This window comes from Leucoraja erinacea, chromosome 27, assembly GCF_028641065.1.
Source record: "Leucoraja erinacea ecotype New England chromosome 27, Leri_hhj_1, whole genome shotgun sequence".
In the NCBI taxonomy this organism is placed as follows: Eukaryota; Metazoa; Chordata; class Chondrichthyes; order Rajiformes; family Rajidae; genus Leucoraja; species Leucoraja erinaceus.
The window spans coordinates 17,054,613-17,070,508 of NC_073403.1; the positions used below are offsets into that span (position 1 = coordinate 17,054,613).

General features: G+C 41.6%; 1 protein-coding gene across 1 annotated transcript in view; it reads right to left on the minus strand.

Annotated features, from left to right (window-relative positions):
- Nucleotides 1-5,420: 5,420 nt before the first annotated feature.
- The window catches only part of meox1 (mesenchyme homeobox 1), a 31,805-nt gene continuing 21,329 nt past the window's right edge, over nt 5,421-15,896 (minus strand). Inside the window, exons 2-3 of the mRNA XM_055657193.1 lie at nt 12,344-12,516; nt 5,421-6,107 (exon numbers count right to left, since the gene is read on the minus strand). Coding sequence (XP_055513168.1) covers nt 5,913-6,107; nt 12,344-12,516 — 368 coding nt within the window. The 3' untranslated portion in view covers nt 5,421-5,912. The remainder of the gene's footprint in view (nt 6,108-12,343; nt 12,517-15,896) is intronic.

Here is a 15,896-nt window from a genome sequence, read left to right on the forward strand (position 1 = left end):
CATTTTCTTTGTGACTGTAATGCTGTAATACAGTCATAGAGTCTTACAGCATGGAAACAGGCCCTTCACCCCAACTTGTCCACACCAGCCAACATGTCCCATCTACACTAGTCCCACCTGCCTGCATTTGGCCCATATCCCTCTAAACCTGTCATATCCATGTACCTGTCTTAATGTTCCTTAAACGTTGCGATAGTACCTGCCTCAGCTACATTCTCCGGCAGCTCGTTCCATACACCTACTGCCCTGTGTGTGAAAAAGCTATCCCTCAGGTTCTGATTGAATCTTTCCCCCCTCACCTTAAGCCTATGTCCTCTGGTTCTTGATTCCCCTACTCTGCGCAAGAGACTCTATGCGTTTACCCAATCTAATCCTTTCATGGTTGTGTACTCCTCTATAAGATCAAATGCTGTAACATTGTATCCTGCACTCTCTCTTTACACTTTGTGTTGTACTTCTGTATGGTTTAATTGTATTCATGTATAATATGATTTGATTTGACTGGATAGCGTGCATATAAAAGGTTTTCTCTGGATCTCAGTAAATGTGATCATAATAAATCAATACATTTATTATTTTTTAAATTCCTTTATGAGATCTTAGCATTGTGGCTTGGCCAGCATTTATTACCCATTTTCAATCACCTTGGTGGTGTGTGGGCTTCGGTTACTGGACAGGCAGCCAGAGGATTGGACTATTGACCAGAGACCACATTTCCAAGGCATTGGGACAATTTAACAAAATTGGTCTCGATTAAGGTCATCACGAAAGCACTGGATTGTGGTAAGCACAAGAGATGTTCTCTAATGAACTTTCGGAGAGGGATCATATGATCGTAAGATATAGGAGCAGAATTTAACCATTCGGTCCATCGTCTGCTCCACCATTCCATCTATTTTTCCCGCTCAACCCCTTTCTCCTGTAGCCTTTGATGAACCTATTAATCTCCGCTTTAGAAATACCCAATGACTTGGCTTCCACCATCGTCTAAGGCAATGAATTCCACAGATTCACCAACCTCTTCATCTCCATTCTAAAGGTACGTCTTATTCTGAGGCTATGATCCTAGACTCACTGGTCCTAGACTCTCCCACAACTGGAAACATCTTCTCCACATCCACTCTATCTTGGCTTTTCATTATTTGGTAGGTTTCAATGAGATCTCCCCCTCGTCATTCTAAACTCGAATATGTGCAAGATCAGAGCCATCAAATGCCCCTCATAAGTTGACCCAATCATCCCTGGGATCATTCTCGTTAGCCTCATCTGGAGCCTCTTCAACACAAGCACATCCTTCCTCAGATATGGGGCCCAAATCTGCTAATGTACAGTAAATGTGGCTCTAGGCCCACTGATATGATTGATTCTCAATTGACTCTTCATTACAGAGTACTGTTACATGGCTGTATGTTGGCATTGAGAAGACAGTTCAGGCAGCAGAAAGTCCAAATCGATGAGGTAAAACTTCTGAGACACAAGAAACTGCAGGAGCTGGAATCTTGAGCAAAACACAAAATGCTGGAAGAACTGAATGGGTCAGGTAGCATCTATGGAGGGAATGGACAGACAATGGTTCAGGTTGGGACCCTCCTACAGGCTGATGGTAAAATTTCCACTTCACTCACATGTGTCCAAAATAACCTGTTTACTTAGCACCAATTATTTTCTAGCTCTGGGTTGCTGCAGTGTTCTGCCTGTGTGAAACATAATTAACCTGCCAAAACTCACTTCACCTGTGGATCAAAACACCTTTAGATAGAGGAGCCTTTCAAAACCTCCAGTCTGCCCTGACTTTCAGCCTCAGAGCTAAAATAGCAGCGCTGTTATACTTTCCCTCTACCGCTTGTACCCCCCGCTTTGTGCAACCTTATTAATCAGATTAATTAGTCTGAAACAAAGACCTTGCTTTCTCCAAGATTGCAGTGTGCTGCCCTTATTATACCACAGCTGAACAGGATATGTTACAATAACAGAGCTATAAGATTAGCTGCAAGACAGATCTCCTAATTAGATCACCTGGGAATCAAAATGAACTGCCAGAATGGCCTTGGCAGCATTGAAAATCTTCACTACCACTCCTTGGAATTTTAATTTTAATTTTATCTTGCATCACGCAAGTAAAAACAGTGTATCTTATCCGCTTCATGTTGGAGTTGAGGGTTATTGGAATATTAAAACAAATTCCTGTGGGAATTCCACTAAAATTTGTATTCTTGTAGAGATGGAGATCTTTCACAAGAACATCTCTGACCCCTCGCTTCCATATGACTTTTACTCGAAAAACTTGCTGGCTCAACATCGGTTTTTATCTGTTTATCTTCCATGGGATTCATTTTGTACTAAAGGGTGCAGTTGAAATTTGCCTTTGCTGTAGCTTGCAACATGGCAGTGAATGTACATTGTACTCTGCTTCAGAAATTCTATTGAAGTCAATCTGATGGAATTTCAGGCTTGTTGGTCTAACCACATACACAACTGGGTCAAGTGTTGAGTGCATGTGATGGAGTCTAACTATTCGTCATGTTGTATAAATGACTATGGGATAGCAGATTGATTGAAGACCATGCTGACTATTGTAAGGTGATTTCAAATTTAGCTGTAAATCAACATTTATGTTGCTCAAATCTTGAATCTACTGACTGAAGAAATAGTGGAAATAAATTCAATGGCAAATTCCAAATTGATTGTGGAATAGGGACAAATGACAAAGTCATATAATTTATTAATCGTTGAGCGGAAAAGTTTTTTTGGCAATAATGGAATGGCAGCGCAGTGGTGCAGCTGGTAGAGCTGATGCATCACAGCACAAGAGACCTGGCTTCGACCCTGACCTTGGTTCTGTCTGTGTGGAGTTTGCACGTGATCCCTTTGACCTTGTGGGCTTTTTCCGGGTGCTCAAGTTTCCTCCCACACCCTAAAAACGTGCAGGTTTGTAGGTTAATTGGCCTCTGTAAAAAGTGTCCCTCATGTGTAGTGAGCGGATGCAAAAGTGGTATTACAGGGAGGAGGGGGATGGGGGGGGGGAGATTTAATGGGAACCTAAGGGGGGACTTTTTCAAGCAAATGGCGGTGGGTACAATTACGGCACTTAAAAGACCCTTGGAAAAATACAAGTTTTGAAGAAGTTAGGAGGACCATGGGCCAGCTGCAGGCAAGCGAGAGTACGTTGCTTAGCCAGCATGGTCAGCATGGACAAGTTGGGCTGAAAGGCCTGTTTATGTGCTATATGTCTCTGTGACTCTAAATGCTGACTGGCTCTCCAGTTTACAGTTTAGTTTATGTCAGGTGTACCAAGGTACAGTGAAAAGCTTTTGTTGCATGCTATTTAGTCAGCAGAAAGACAATACATGATTACAATCGAGCCATTTATAGCGTATAGATAAGGGGTGGGCAACCTGCGGCCTTCTAGCCCATTAAGTGCGGCCTTTTGAATGAATCCAAATTTTGTAGAGCAAATCCTTTTATTTTTATTAATATATTTTTGTTTGGCTTTTATTATTTTTATTTTAATCTTAAAATGAACGTATTTAAAATACCAAAGAGTAAAAGAAGATTCAACAAAATAATCCTCCCAGACTGACGGCAACAATTAAAACTTTAGTAAGTCACGAGGGCTGTTTTAACAAAATAATGTACATTTTGAAGTATATCTAATTGAAGTTTCTTGGATGTGGCATTATTAGATTTCAGCTGACATAATGCGGCATTCTAACATGGAAAGGTTCCCCACCCCTGGTATAGATACATGATAAGGGAATAATGTTTAGTGCAAGGTAAAGCCAGCAAAGTTCGATCAAGGCTAGTCCGAGGGTCACCAAAGGGATAGATAGTTCAACACTGTTCTCTGGTTGTGGTAGGATGATTCAGTTGCCCACAACTACATTCAGTGGTGTGTAACATCCTGGCAGACCTTGTGAGATGATAACGTTTGATTATAATGCCTGCTCAAAGAAGTAAGAATTCTCACAGTAGGTAGAGACAAATGGAACCATATCTTGGTGAATCATTAGAACAGTACATTGATCCCTGAGAAAGATACTGCCTGACCAGCTGAGCACACAAAATTATTCTGTCTTTAATTACAAATTTTCAGCATCTGCAGTTTAAAAAAAAACATATTTGAATCATTGTTACGAATGTCCATGTCTCTATATATTTGCAGTTAGCATTTATGAAGGCAAACTGTTTTTTTTTAATTGAAAGAGAATTTGAGTAGAAGAGTAAAGATATGGTACTAATTTTATACAGGTCCCTGGTGAGACATTTGGAATAACATGTCCCAGTCTGGTCTCACCACCCAAGGAAGGATAAACATGCAATAGAGGCAATGCAAAACAGCATCAATAAATTCTGAAGAAGTCTAAAGAAGGATCCTGCCCCGAAACATCACCCATTCCTTCTCTCCACAGATGCTGCCTGTCCTGCTGCGCTACTCCAGCAATTTGTGCCGATCTTCAGTAAATTAATTCTTAGGATGAGGTGGAATTATTCTTTTAGGTTAAGAAGACTGGCCTATAGTCACCACAATTTAAAAGAATAAAGGGTTAACTCAATGAAATGTACAAACCTCTAACTAAGAACATTAGAGTAGATGCTGCATGCAGCTTCCCCCAGCTGGATGTCAGGAGCCAGGCTTCAGTGAAATAAGGGATTGGACAATTGAGATGAGAAATAAAATTTCTTCACGTAGAGAATTCATTAGAAAACTTTGCCCAGGAGAACCAGTACAGGGTAATTTGCTGACTGTAATCATGATAGGGATTGATAGGTTTTTTATTATGAAGGGAATCGGGGATGTGGGGTTAGTTCAGAAAGCAGTGCTGAGGTGAAACATCATCATACTGGGGAAATTACAACTATGAATTGGATTAGGTCCCAGTTGAATGCATGCATAATACACAGCATATATAATGCTGCTTTGAATATCTATCTAGCTATATTTACTTTAGAGATAAAGTGCGGAAACAAGCCCTTCGGCCCATCGAGTCCACACCAACCAGAAATCCCAGCACACTAACACTATTCCACACATACTAGAGACAATTTACTTTTATACCAAGCCAATTAACCGAAGATCTCGGAGAAAACCCACGCAGGCCTCGAGGAGAATGTACAAACTCCGTACAGATAAGCACCCGTAGTCAGGATCGTACACAGGTCTCTGGCGCTGTAAGGCCACCGTGCGCCCGATTTTTGTTTTGCAGAAATGGGCATTAGTACGCAGCTCTGGTTTAGCACAGCCAAAAATGGTGAAATCCAATGTCTCGGCAATTAACCCTTAAATTAATTGACTTATTGCCAAAAGAAGAATTGCATATAAAGACATGAAATCAATAGTAATGTTGTCACTTCACAACCCATACATTATTGGCTTAAAACGCCACTCAAAATAAATCCCTTGAAAACATATGCTTTATAAATCATTTTGACAAAATCTTTAATGATAATAAATGAGTATTTAACATAGTTTTTACTGAATAGGTTTATTTTACATATGCCTAATATACGATGGAAAACTTGCCACTACAGGACTATCCACTTCCATTTTCTGATTTTAGCTCCATAATGTTTAATTTAACATGGTTTGAACCAATGTTTTTTTTCTCATTATGTACACAACAAAACTGCAAGCTAAGTTTTCTTAACAAAGCAAAGTAAATGAGATTTTGTTGAAATTGTTAATGAATCCATGGATTTGAAATCTGATTTTTTTTCTATAATACAAAAACAAAATGTTCATGATCAATAAATGGTGCTCAACAAACTTTGGTTTCAAAGCTGAATGAGTCCAAGGAGATGATGTTCCCATTTTCCTCTGAGGTTGGTCAAGTTGACACTTGATGTTAAATAGGAGATCTCATCAAATTTAAGGGCACTATATAATCCAAATCTGATGGGTATGGCCACTGGCTTTATCTAATACCGTCCTGCATTGTTTCTTTACTGTCCACTAAGCCCTCAATTTGGCTTTTTCCATCAGTGTTCCTGAGATTTGTGTCAGGAGTCACGCAGTCCACGTCATCTGGTTCTTGACTCTGTGGCGAAATTGGTTGTCCACCTTTGACACGCTTCCACTTCATTCTTCTGTTCTGGAACCAGACCTTCACCTAAGGAACAAAGGGTCACAATTCACGACTGTTCCAGGTGTTAAACTTGCTTCCCGCACCATCACCCCACAACATATCATCCTCAAAATACATATCCTTGCTAACCCCACCAAATGGCAATTCATCAACATTCCCCTGAGTTGATGGGATAATCACCACATACGTGGGTGAATAATCGGAGAGTAACTTATCATTATAGAACTTTCAGAACTGTGGGGCATGAAATTTAGTCGGTAATGAAGTCTGAAAACTGTAACATCAGAAACAACTTCAGTCCAACAACAATCAGGCTATTGAATACCACAATCCCCAACTAAACTCCAAATAACAAAATGTCTGGGTTGCACTAGGGACTTTGGACGTTGTTATGTTTTTGCATTATATTGTTCTTTTTATTAATTGAACCTTTGTTTGTTTGTTTTAACGTGCTATCCATTGAGTAGTGTGTTTACAAACCTGTGGTGTTGCTGCAAATAAGAATTTAATTGTTCCATTTCAGGACAAATGACAATAAAACACTCTTGACTCTTATCTCTTTCTTGACTCTTGATCCCTGTTCTCAAAGGTTTGTGCTTTAACATCTATGTTCAAATTTCCTTCTTAAAGTCATGGTGTTGTCGCAGGGCCATAGGTACACAAGAGCTTGTCATGTTGACTATGGTTCAAATGTGATTAAAAGATCATGAGTGTAAAGATATGGAGTGGAAAGATTGCCTGATTTCTACCTCTATTCCACTCCAACATATCTAATTTAGGTGCCATCACCAATCCCTTCCAAGCATTAGTTAATAGATCAGAAGATCAAAAATGATAGGAGTACAATGAGGCCATTAACCCATCAAGTCTACTCCACCATTCAATCATGGCTGATTTATCTCTCCCTCCTAACTCCATTCTCCTGCCTTCTCCCCATAACCTCTGACACCCATACTAATCAAGAATCTATCTACCTCTGTCTTAAATATATCCACTGACTTTGCCTCCATGGCCTTCTGTTGCAAAGAATTCCACAGATTCACCACCCTCTGACTCAATACATTTCTCCTCATCTCCTTCCTAAAAGTACGTCCTTTAATTCTGAGGCTATGACCTCTAGTGCTAGACTAGAAGCATCCTCTCCACATCCACTCTATCCAAGCCTATTGGATATCCAAGGGGGTGTGAGATTGCAACCTTCACGTGGTCCGCCCTGTTTTAAAGAATGCAATCCACCTGGCGTGCACAATTAAATAAGATCAAATAGAACAAGTTGTCCTACAACTTTAGGCTGTGCACGCCATACACAAGAAGAGGAGAAGGATATCCAAGCCTAATCCAAGCGCAGCTATTGAATCTGACAAAATCCTGCAGAACGCCGCTCAGAAATCTCTGCCCCAGTAACAGCAAGCACAGGAATGAAATGTGGGTAACAACATCCTTGATGGTTTACTTCTTAATTGCTGTTATCAGTGTAGCTAGTAGATCCATCCCCTCACAATGCCATAACCAGGTTCATTCCCGACCCCGGATGCTATGTGTGTGGGGTTTGCACGCTCTCCCTGTGACCCCATGATTTAGCTCTCGATACCCTGGCTTCCTCCCACATCTCTAAAATATACAAATTAAACGGCCCTGGTAAAAGCTGAGGAAAGTTGATGGAAATGTGGGGAGCTAAAAATAGCTACAATTGAATGAACATAGGAATTGTGTAAACAGGTGATTGTGGTCAGAGTGGACCTGCTGGGCTGAAGGGCCCTTTTCCCTCATTGACAAGCATAGGGGTGGGTTGAGAAAGATGGGAGTGGTTGAGAAAAATGGGGATGAACTCAAGAATTTTGATGACTTTGTGCGTTTGTATCAGCCCAGTGTCTCAGTGCTTTAAGTAGAGAAGGCAATCAATAAAAACATGAAGAACCATAAAAACATTTAAATCCATCAAGGCAGTGTATGAAAATACTATAGTTACATTGTGCTTTGTAGTGTGGATGCAATAAAAAAATAGATTGCATTCCAGTTTAAAGATTGCTTGGCAGAAATTTACTGTATGAGGGTGTTGGTTACTGAGAGACGTTGGCCAGACTGCAACTTTATTCCTTGAAGTACAAAGAGCTGAGAGGTGATCTGATAGGGGGGTATAAAATCATGAGGGGAATAGATAGGATGAATGTCTTTTTCACAGGGCAGGGGAATCGAAAACAAGAGCAAAAGGGCATAAGCTTAAGGTGACAGAGGAAATATTTAAAAGGGACAACTTCACAGAGGGTGGTGGGTGTATGGAACAATCTACCAGTGAAAGTGGTGAGGCAGGTTCAATAAGAACACCAGAGGTATTAGGACAGGTACATGAATAGAAAGGTCATGAGCGATGTGGGCTAAATGTGGACAAATGATACTATCTGAGATTAACACCTTGGTTGTCACTGACAGGTTGGGCTGAAGGGTCCTTAGAGATACTGTGTGGAAACAGTCTTTTTGGCTCACCAAGTCTGTGCCGACCAGCGATCACCCCGTACACTAACACTATCATACACCCTCGGGAGAATTTACAATTTTACCACGGCCAATTAACCTACAAACCTGTATGCCTTTGGAGTGTGGGAGGAAACCAGAGCACCCGGAAAAACCCCACGCGGTTACATGGAGAATGGACAAACTCTATACAGAGCGCGCCCGTTGTCAGGATCGAACCTGGGTCTCTGGTGCAGCAGCAACTCTACCCGCTGTGCCACTGGGCCGCCTCTACCGCAACTCTCCCGCTGTGCTTTTGGAGCTTTTTGTCTCTAATATTTCATTTAGTACTTCATCTTTTGATAACCAAAGCACTGTGTTCCTGCAACTGCGACACCAATCTAAACTAAACTAAGTTGAGAAATCTTCCCTTATTTATGAAAATACACGACAACAAAGAGATGAATTGCCCTCAAATTATGAGTTCAAATTCGTAATTTAACAGGTTAATTCTTGCCTCTGTGACCACATAGGGACTACAGAGCACTGGAACAACAAATGCCATAACCAGCAGCTAAAGGTTTTGTGAAGTGATTAATCTGTACTTTGCACAATAGTGTATTTATAAAACCAAATTCCTAATTCATGAATAACTACTTTTCCACAAAACTCTTCACTTACCAGAAATTCATAGATTTTCTGTGGAACTAATATCAATGCGGCATCTCCTGCCAGCTTGTTGCTATAAATGGAAGTGCAACAAAGAGCTCTATGGTACCTTAAGAATTATTGGACTGGCAAACGATAATGTCTGCAGCCAAGTTAAAAGATGCAGTAAAAGCAGAGAGCAATGCAGGAGGAAAAAGTAGACTAAATTAATAGGAATTTGCACTTACTGGAATAGACAGAGCCAGGAAACTGTTCCCCGCTCTCCAATTCATTCAAAAATAAATATGGATTGGCCCACTGTTTGAACAAGTCTAAGTTAATATATATAGGAAGGAACTGCAAATGCTGGTTTATTCCCAAAGATAGACAGGATTTCTCCAGAGATGTTGCCTGACCCGCTGAGTTACTTTGATTATTAACATATTTAATAAGTTAATATATTTGGTGATTGATTATGTTGTTTTCAATTTGGAAATTGCATCTCAGGTTTAAGGTTTCGACATCATCTAAGAAGCTTACCATCTTTTATTATATTTTGTTGATTTTTTTTTTGAAACGGCAATAATCCTAAAATCTCTATTTTCCCAGCGTTCACTATTGTTACTGTCAACTCCTGGATCCCCATAATTTGGATAATATTAATTTTAAAAGGCTGTGTTTCACAAAGGGTTCTTAAACATGTGTTTTTTCTTCAAGGAATTTCCATAAGATTCTTGACATTATAGTGCAATAGCAGGTGGTGAAAATGAAAGTACGATGTGAGGTGCCAAAGGGAAGTTCTCTTGTGGATGAAAACACCACACTGTGTTTTGTTGATGAATTCTCTGTAGAGTGACTCCGCGCTTCACAGATCCTGCACAGGACTTGCTGTCAAAGAAACCATATTTTTAAGAGAAAGAATGCAGTTCTGGAGATCCAGGGTTTTTTTTTTATAGTTCTGTTCCTCCACTGCAGCTGGGTCTCACTCACACAGCGCTGTTCACTCATTCAAACGATTTAACTGCAAATCACAACCAGCATTCGAAAATAAAAGAGCTATTGCTCTTAAAATGGGCAGAAGGTTATGGCCTGTTTTAAGAGGAATCAATTGTAACCAGATGCCACTCAAATGAGGCACAGCAGGTTGTATGTTGTTTTAGCCTGTTGTTGGACTGGCTGAGTGTTTGGGTGCAAACATTTTTCACAAATGTCCCTCCTCAAGAAGAACGAATGTCTCAATCACTCTGTTACTCAAAACAAAATAGTCTCCCATTTCTTTTGGCATTCTGCGTGCAGTTTTATCTCTTTGCTGGCGTTCTGGACACCGTTGCTTGTACTGATGTGGAGGACACGTTCTGCAGGTTATCCTACTTTCTTGACCATCAACCTATCATCAGTCTACCCTCAGTTTCAGCGTTCCCTATGTTATATTCAGGAAAAAAATAACCCTCTAGTGCTGTTCCAAGGAATGTGGTTCAGCACTTCAAAAATTTCCATTACTAATCCTCAACGTGAAGCCCAAAAATAATAATATTTGACACACTGCATGATTACTAGGTTTGGCACATAACATGTCGCTTAATCTCATCATGAGAATAATATGGTAGAACATTCGATAGCCAGCTTCAGGGACTGGGTTTGAACTGCCCCTTCTTCTGACACGCAACCATTTTTCCTTCGCTCTTAGCTCCAAGAGTTAAATTCAAAATTACTCAAAATTACTCCACTCAAAATTAAAACTAGGCAGAAGATAGACACAAAAAGCTGGAGTAGCTCAGCGGGTCAGGCAGCATCTCTGGAGAAAAGGAATAGGTGACGTTTCGGGTCGAGACCCTTCTTCACACTGAAGTTTGAAGAAAGGTCTCAACCCAAAACGTCACCTATTCCTTTTCTCCAGGGATGCTGACCCACTGAGTTACTCGAGCTTTTTGTGTCTATCTTTGGTTTAAACCAGCATCTGCAGTTCCTTCCTACACATTAAATCTAGGCAGCTTTGAGCAAGGTCTTTGTGGGCATGGATACTCATTGTAGGGCAGATAATTCAGAACTAATTGGGGGTCATAGACAGATGTCTCCATTAGGACCAGAGGCCAAAGCCTCAGAATAAAAGGACGTCCCTTTAGAAAGAAGATGAGAAGGAATTTCTTTAGTCTGAGGGTGGTGAATCTGTGGAATTCATTGGCTGTGGAGGCCAAGTCAATGGATATATTTATGATGGAGATTGACAGATGTTTGATTAATAAGGGTGTCAGGGATTACAGGGCAAAGGCAGGAGAATGGGGTTGAGAGGGAAAGATAGATCAACCATGATTGAATGGCAGAGTAAACATGATGGGTCAAATGGAGATATTTTGTTCCTAGAACCTATGAACATGAGATGCCAGTGTAAAGTAAAAGAATGACACACAAGTGCTGTGTTCTACAGAGCTGACATTTCCTCCTTTTCGTTAACAAGAACTTGCTCCATCGTGCTATCTTGGTTAACAAAGATTTCAAGCTCATCGCCTTCCCTGCAGGAGAACACAATTCTTGCCCACTTGTTTAACTCTAATCAGAGGTTCTCTAGACAGAGACAAGGCTCATGTTCCAGGCAGAAAACACAAAATGCTGGAGGAACTCAGCGGGTCAGGCAGCATCTGTGGTGGGAAATGGACAGATGATGTTTCGAGTCGAGACTGGGGAGAAAGCTGGAAAAGAGAGGTGAGGGAGGGGCAAGTCCTGGCAAGTGATAGGTGGATACAGGTGGGGGGGGGGGGGGGGGGGGCTCTATTCGGTAGATGGGTTAAATAAGTCACAAAGGCTGGAGGTGAAAAAGAGACAAAAGGAGGGAAGAGAAGAAGTGTAACATAAAGCTGGAGGGAGGGAATAGGGGAAAGGGGGGAGGGGGAAGAGGGAGATAAAAGGACTGAGTTCCTCCAGCCTTTTGTTTTTTTGCTCAGGATTCCAACCTCTGCAGTTTCTTGTGTCTCCCATATCCAAGGCCTATATTTACTGCAGCAGTCAGTAACTATGATTTCAGCATCAGTTTGTCAAAGGCGAACCTTGATGTACAGAGGGAAGGTTTGAATGTATATTAAAGACCAGAAGACAATAATAAAAACAAAATAAAATACTTGTTTATTGACTGGATAAATGAATAGCCAATGAAATGAAATAATTACCTGTCTTTCTGTGAGATCCAAGTTAACTGCGATCTCATATCGCCGGAGTCTGGTCAGATAATTATGGTGGGCAAATTCAGCCTCTAGTTCTCGAATCTGTTCTTTAGTGAATGCTGTCCTCTCTTTCCTGGCCTTGTTGTTAGACTCTGACTTGTAATTTGAATCTTGAGTTTCTGCAACGAGTTACAACAGCGTATGGTTACAAATTATATCCGTGCTCCCTCGAGTTTTGCAGTGTTGCATGTTTAGTTTAGTTTTGGTTTAGTTTAGAGATACTGCAAGGAAACATTCCCTTCAACCCACCGAGTCCGTGCCGGCCATCGATCACCCATGCACTATGGGCGACACGGTGTAGAGGTAGAGCTGCTGCTTTACAGCGCCAGAGACCCGGGTTCGATCCTGGCTACGGGCGCTTGTCTGTGCAGAGTTTGTACGTTCTCCCCAAGACCCGCGTGGGTTTTCTCCGGGATCTCCGGTTTCCTCCCACACTCCAAAGACGTGCAGGTTTGTCGGTTAATTGGCTTGGTATAAATGTAAAATTGCCCCTAGTGTGTGTAGGGTAGTGTTAATGTGCGGGGATCGCTGGTGGGCGAGGCCTTGATGGACCGATGTTTCTGCGCCATGTCTCTAAACTAAACCTATCACTAGTTCTGTGTTATCCCATTTTTGTATCCCATACAGTAGGGACAATTTGTGGAGGCCTACAAACCTGCACACCTTTGGAATGTGGAAACTTAGGAAACTGGAGCACCTGATGAAAGCCATGTGGTCACAAGGAGAATGTACAAACTCCGCACAGGCGCATCCGTAGTCAGGATCGAACCCAGGTCGTGTGAGGCAGTAGCTCAACAGATGAGCCACTGTGCCGCCCCTTGTAAGGACAAAATATGTAATTTCTGCTTTGCAATTATTAAAACATGGTTCGCTATGCCTGTTAAAGTTGTGAAGTCCCCTGTTACAAAACTTAAAAGAACAGCAGGAAACCATCAGGGTGTTCTGGACAACATTCCACTTTCACCATCACCGCAGTGATAGAGATGACCTGCTGTCTGTGAGATGGTGATGGTGCAGGCTCATTTGTTTTTACACAGCAACACTCCTACACGTCATAAGTATTGCATGGTCTGAAATGAAACAAAGTATTGGAGTAACTCAGTGCATCAGGCAGCATGTCAAGAGAACATGCATAGGTGAATACTCGTGTCGGGACCCTTCTTCAGACTGATGTCTCCCTCTGTGATTCCTGCTGCTTGTTTCTATATTTTAACGGTCCACTGTGAAGTTCTGTGAGACCCTCTCTCACTGCTCCCCCTCAGTGAGTCTTGTTGCAATCAGTCTGAAGAAGGGCCCCGAAATGTCACCTATCCATGTTCTCCACAGATGCTGTCTGACCCGCTGAGTCACTCCAGCACTTTTTTTTTGTTGTAAACCAGCATCTGCAGTTCCTTGTTTCTGTGCTTTATCTGAAATCTTTTTAATTATTTTGGTTTAGTTTAGGGATACAGCATGGGAACAGGCCCTTCAGCCCATCTAGTCCATGCCGATATTGGATCACCTGTCCACATTAGTTCTATATTGTCCCACTTTCGCAGCCACTCACTACACATTAGAGGCCAATTAACCCACAAACCCGCACGTTTCAGAGATGTGGGAAGAAAGTTGGGCACCCGGGGGAAACCCACGTGGCCACGAGGAGAACATACAAACTCCACACAGACAGTTGCCGAGGGCAGGATCAAACCCAGGTCTCTGGCAAGGTCTTATAAGCAGCCAAATCAATGTTAAATGGTAAATTGTGATTCATAACTATAGATTGGATGATATACAAAGATTTATATTAGTATAATTCAAATTACATCATTCAAATAACCACAATAAAAGGACATTTGCAAGTATGTATGATTTTTTTTTTCATCTTCAAGATGTCCAGTTATGTTAAAGTCATCAAGTTACTTATAAACTGAAGTCCTGAGGAAATAGGGCATCAAGCAGATTGTGCACAGTGGGAACCAAACATTAAACCCAGGGCAATCCATTTGGAAATTATTTGTTGAAGGATAAACGTTGCTCTGCAAATTGGGGGAAGAATTGCTCTCCTTCAACTGTTTTAATGGGATTTCTTTGACGTCCATCTGCATATGGGAGTTTCATAATGTTCATCTCGCATACTGAACTCAGAAGCTGGTAGAGCTGCTGCCTCATGGCCCCAGAGGCTCGGGTTCGATCCTGATCTTGGTGCTGTCAATGTGGAGTTTACACGTTCTCTCTGTGACTGTGTGGGTTTCCTCTGGGTGCTTCGGTTTCCTCCCACATCCTAAATATGTGTGGGTTTTTGAGTTAATTGGCCTTCTGTAAATTGCCCCCAGTGTGTAGGGAGTGGACGTGAATTGGTGATCGATGGGCGCGTAGACATGGTGGGCCGAAGGGCCTTTTTTCATGCTGTAACTCTAAATTAAACTAAACTAACTCCAACAATTCTGCACTAGAATGGGGCTTGAGCTCAAAGCTTTATAACGCAAAGCTAAGAGTGAGTAAAACTGTCACTGAAAGTGTCTGATGAGATTCAGTCAGTGGCACTCAACCTGGTAATCATGGGTTAAATTACATGGTCTTGAGGAAGCGCAAATGAGACATAACGTATGGAGTAACTCAGAGGGTCGGGCAGCATCCCGAGAGAACATGGATGAGTGACGTTTAGTTTAGTTTAGTTTAGTTGAGTTTAGTTTAGAGATCCAGCATGGAAACAGGACCTTCAGACACCGAGTCTGCGCCGACCAGCGACCCCCGCACACCAACACTTTCCTACACACATTGGGGACAATTTTGACATTTTACTAAGCCAATTAGCTGACAAAATTTTGTTTTTTAAGTGTGGGGGGAAACCAGAGGACCCGGAAAAAACTCACACAGGTCACGGGGAAAACGTACAAACTCCGTAAAGACAGCACCAGGATCAAATCCGGGTCTCTGGCGCTGTAAGGCAGCAACTCTACTGCTGCGCCACCGTGCCACCCGGCTCAGGCAGCATCCCTAATGAACATGGATGGGTAACGTTTCGGGTCGGGACCCTTCTTCAGGCTTTCTTCAGTCTAAAGGTTCCGACCCGAAACACCACCGTTCCATGTTCTCCAGAGTTGCTGCTTGAATCCTCTTACTTACTCCAGCACATTGTGTTTTTCTGGTAAACCAGCATGTACCTTTCAAGGTGTTTGCAAAGGTGACATGCACAGTGCTCTGCTCAATATTTATTGCTCAACCATTACTGAAATAAATGATCTAAACATTATCACGGCTTGTGGGAATTTTGCTACATTCAAATTAGAGATAGATAGATAGATAGATAGATAGATAGATAGATAGATAGATAGATTAGATAGATAGATAGATAGATAGATAGATAGATAGATAGATAGATAGATAGATAGATAGATAGATAGATAGATAGATAGATAGATAGATAGATAGATAGATAGATAGATAGATAGATAGATAGATAGCCTTTTATTGTCATTCAGACCGAAGTCTGAACGAAATGTCAAAGTGACCACACTTT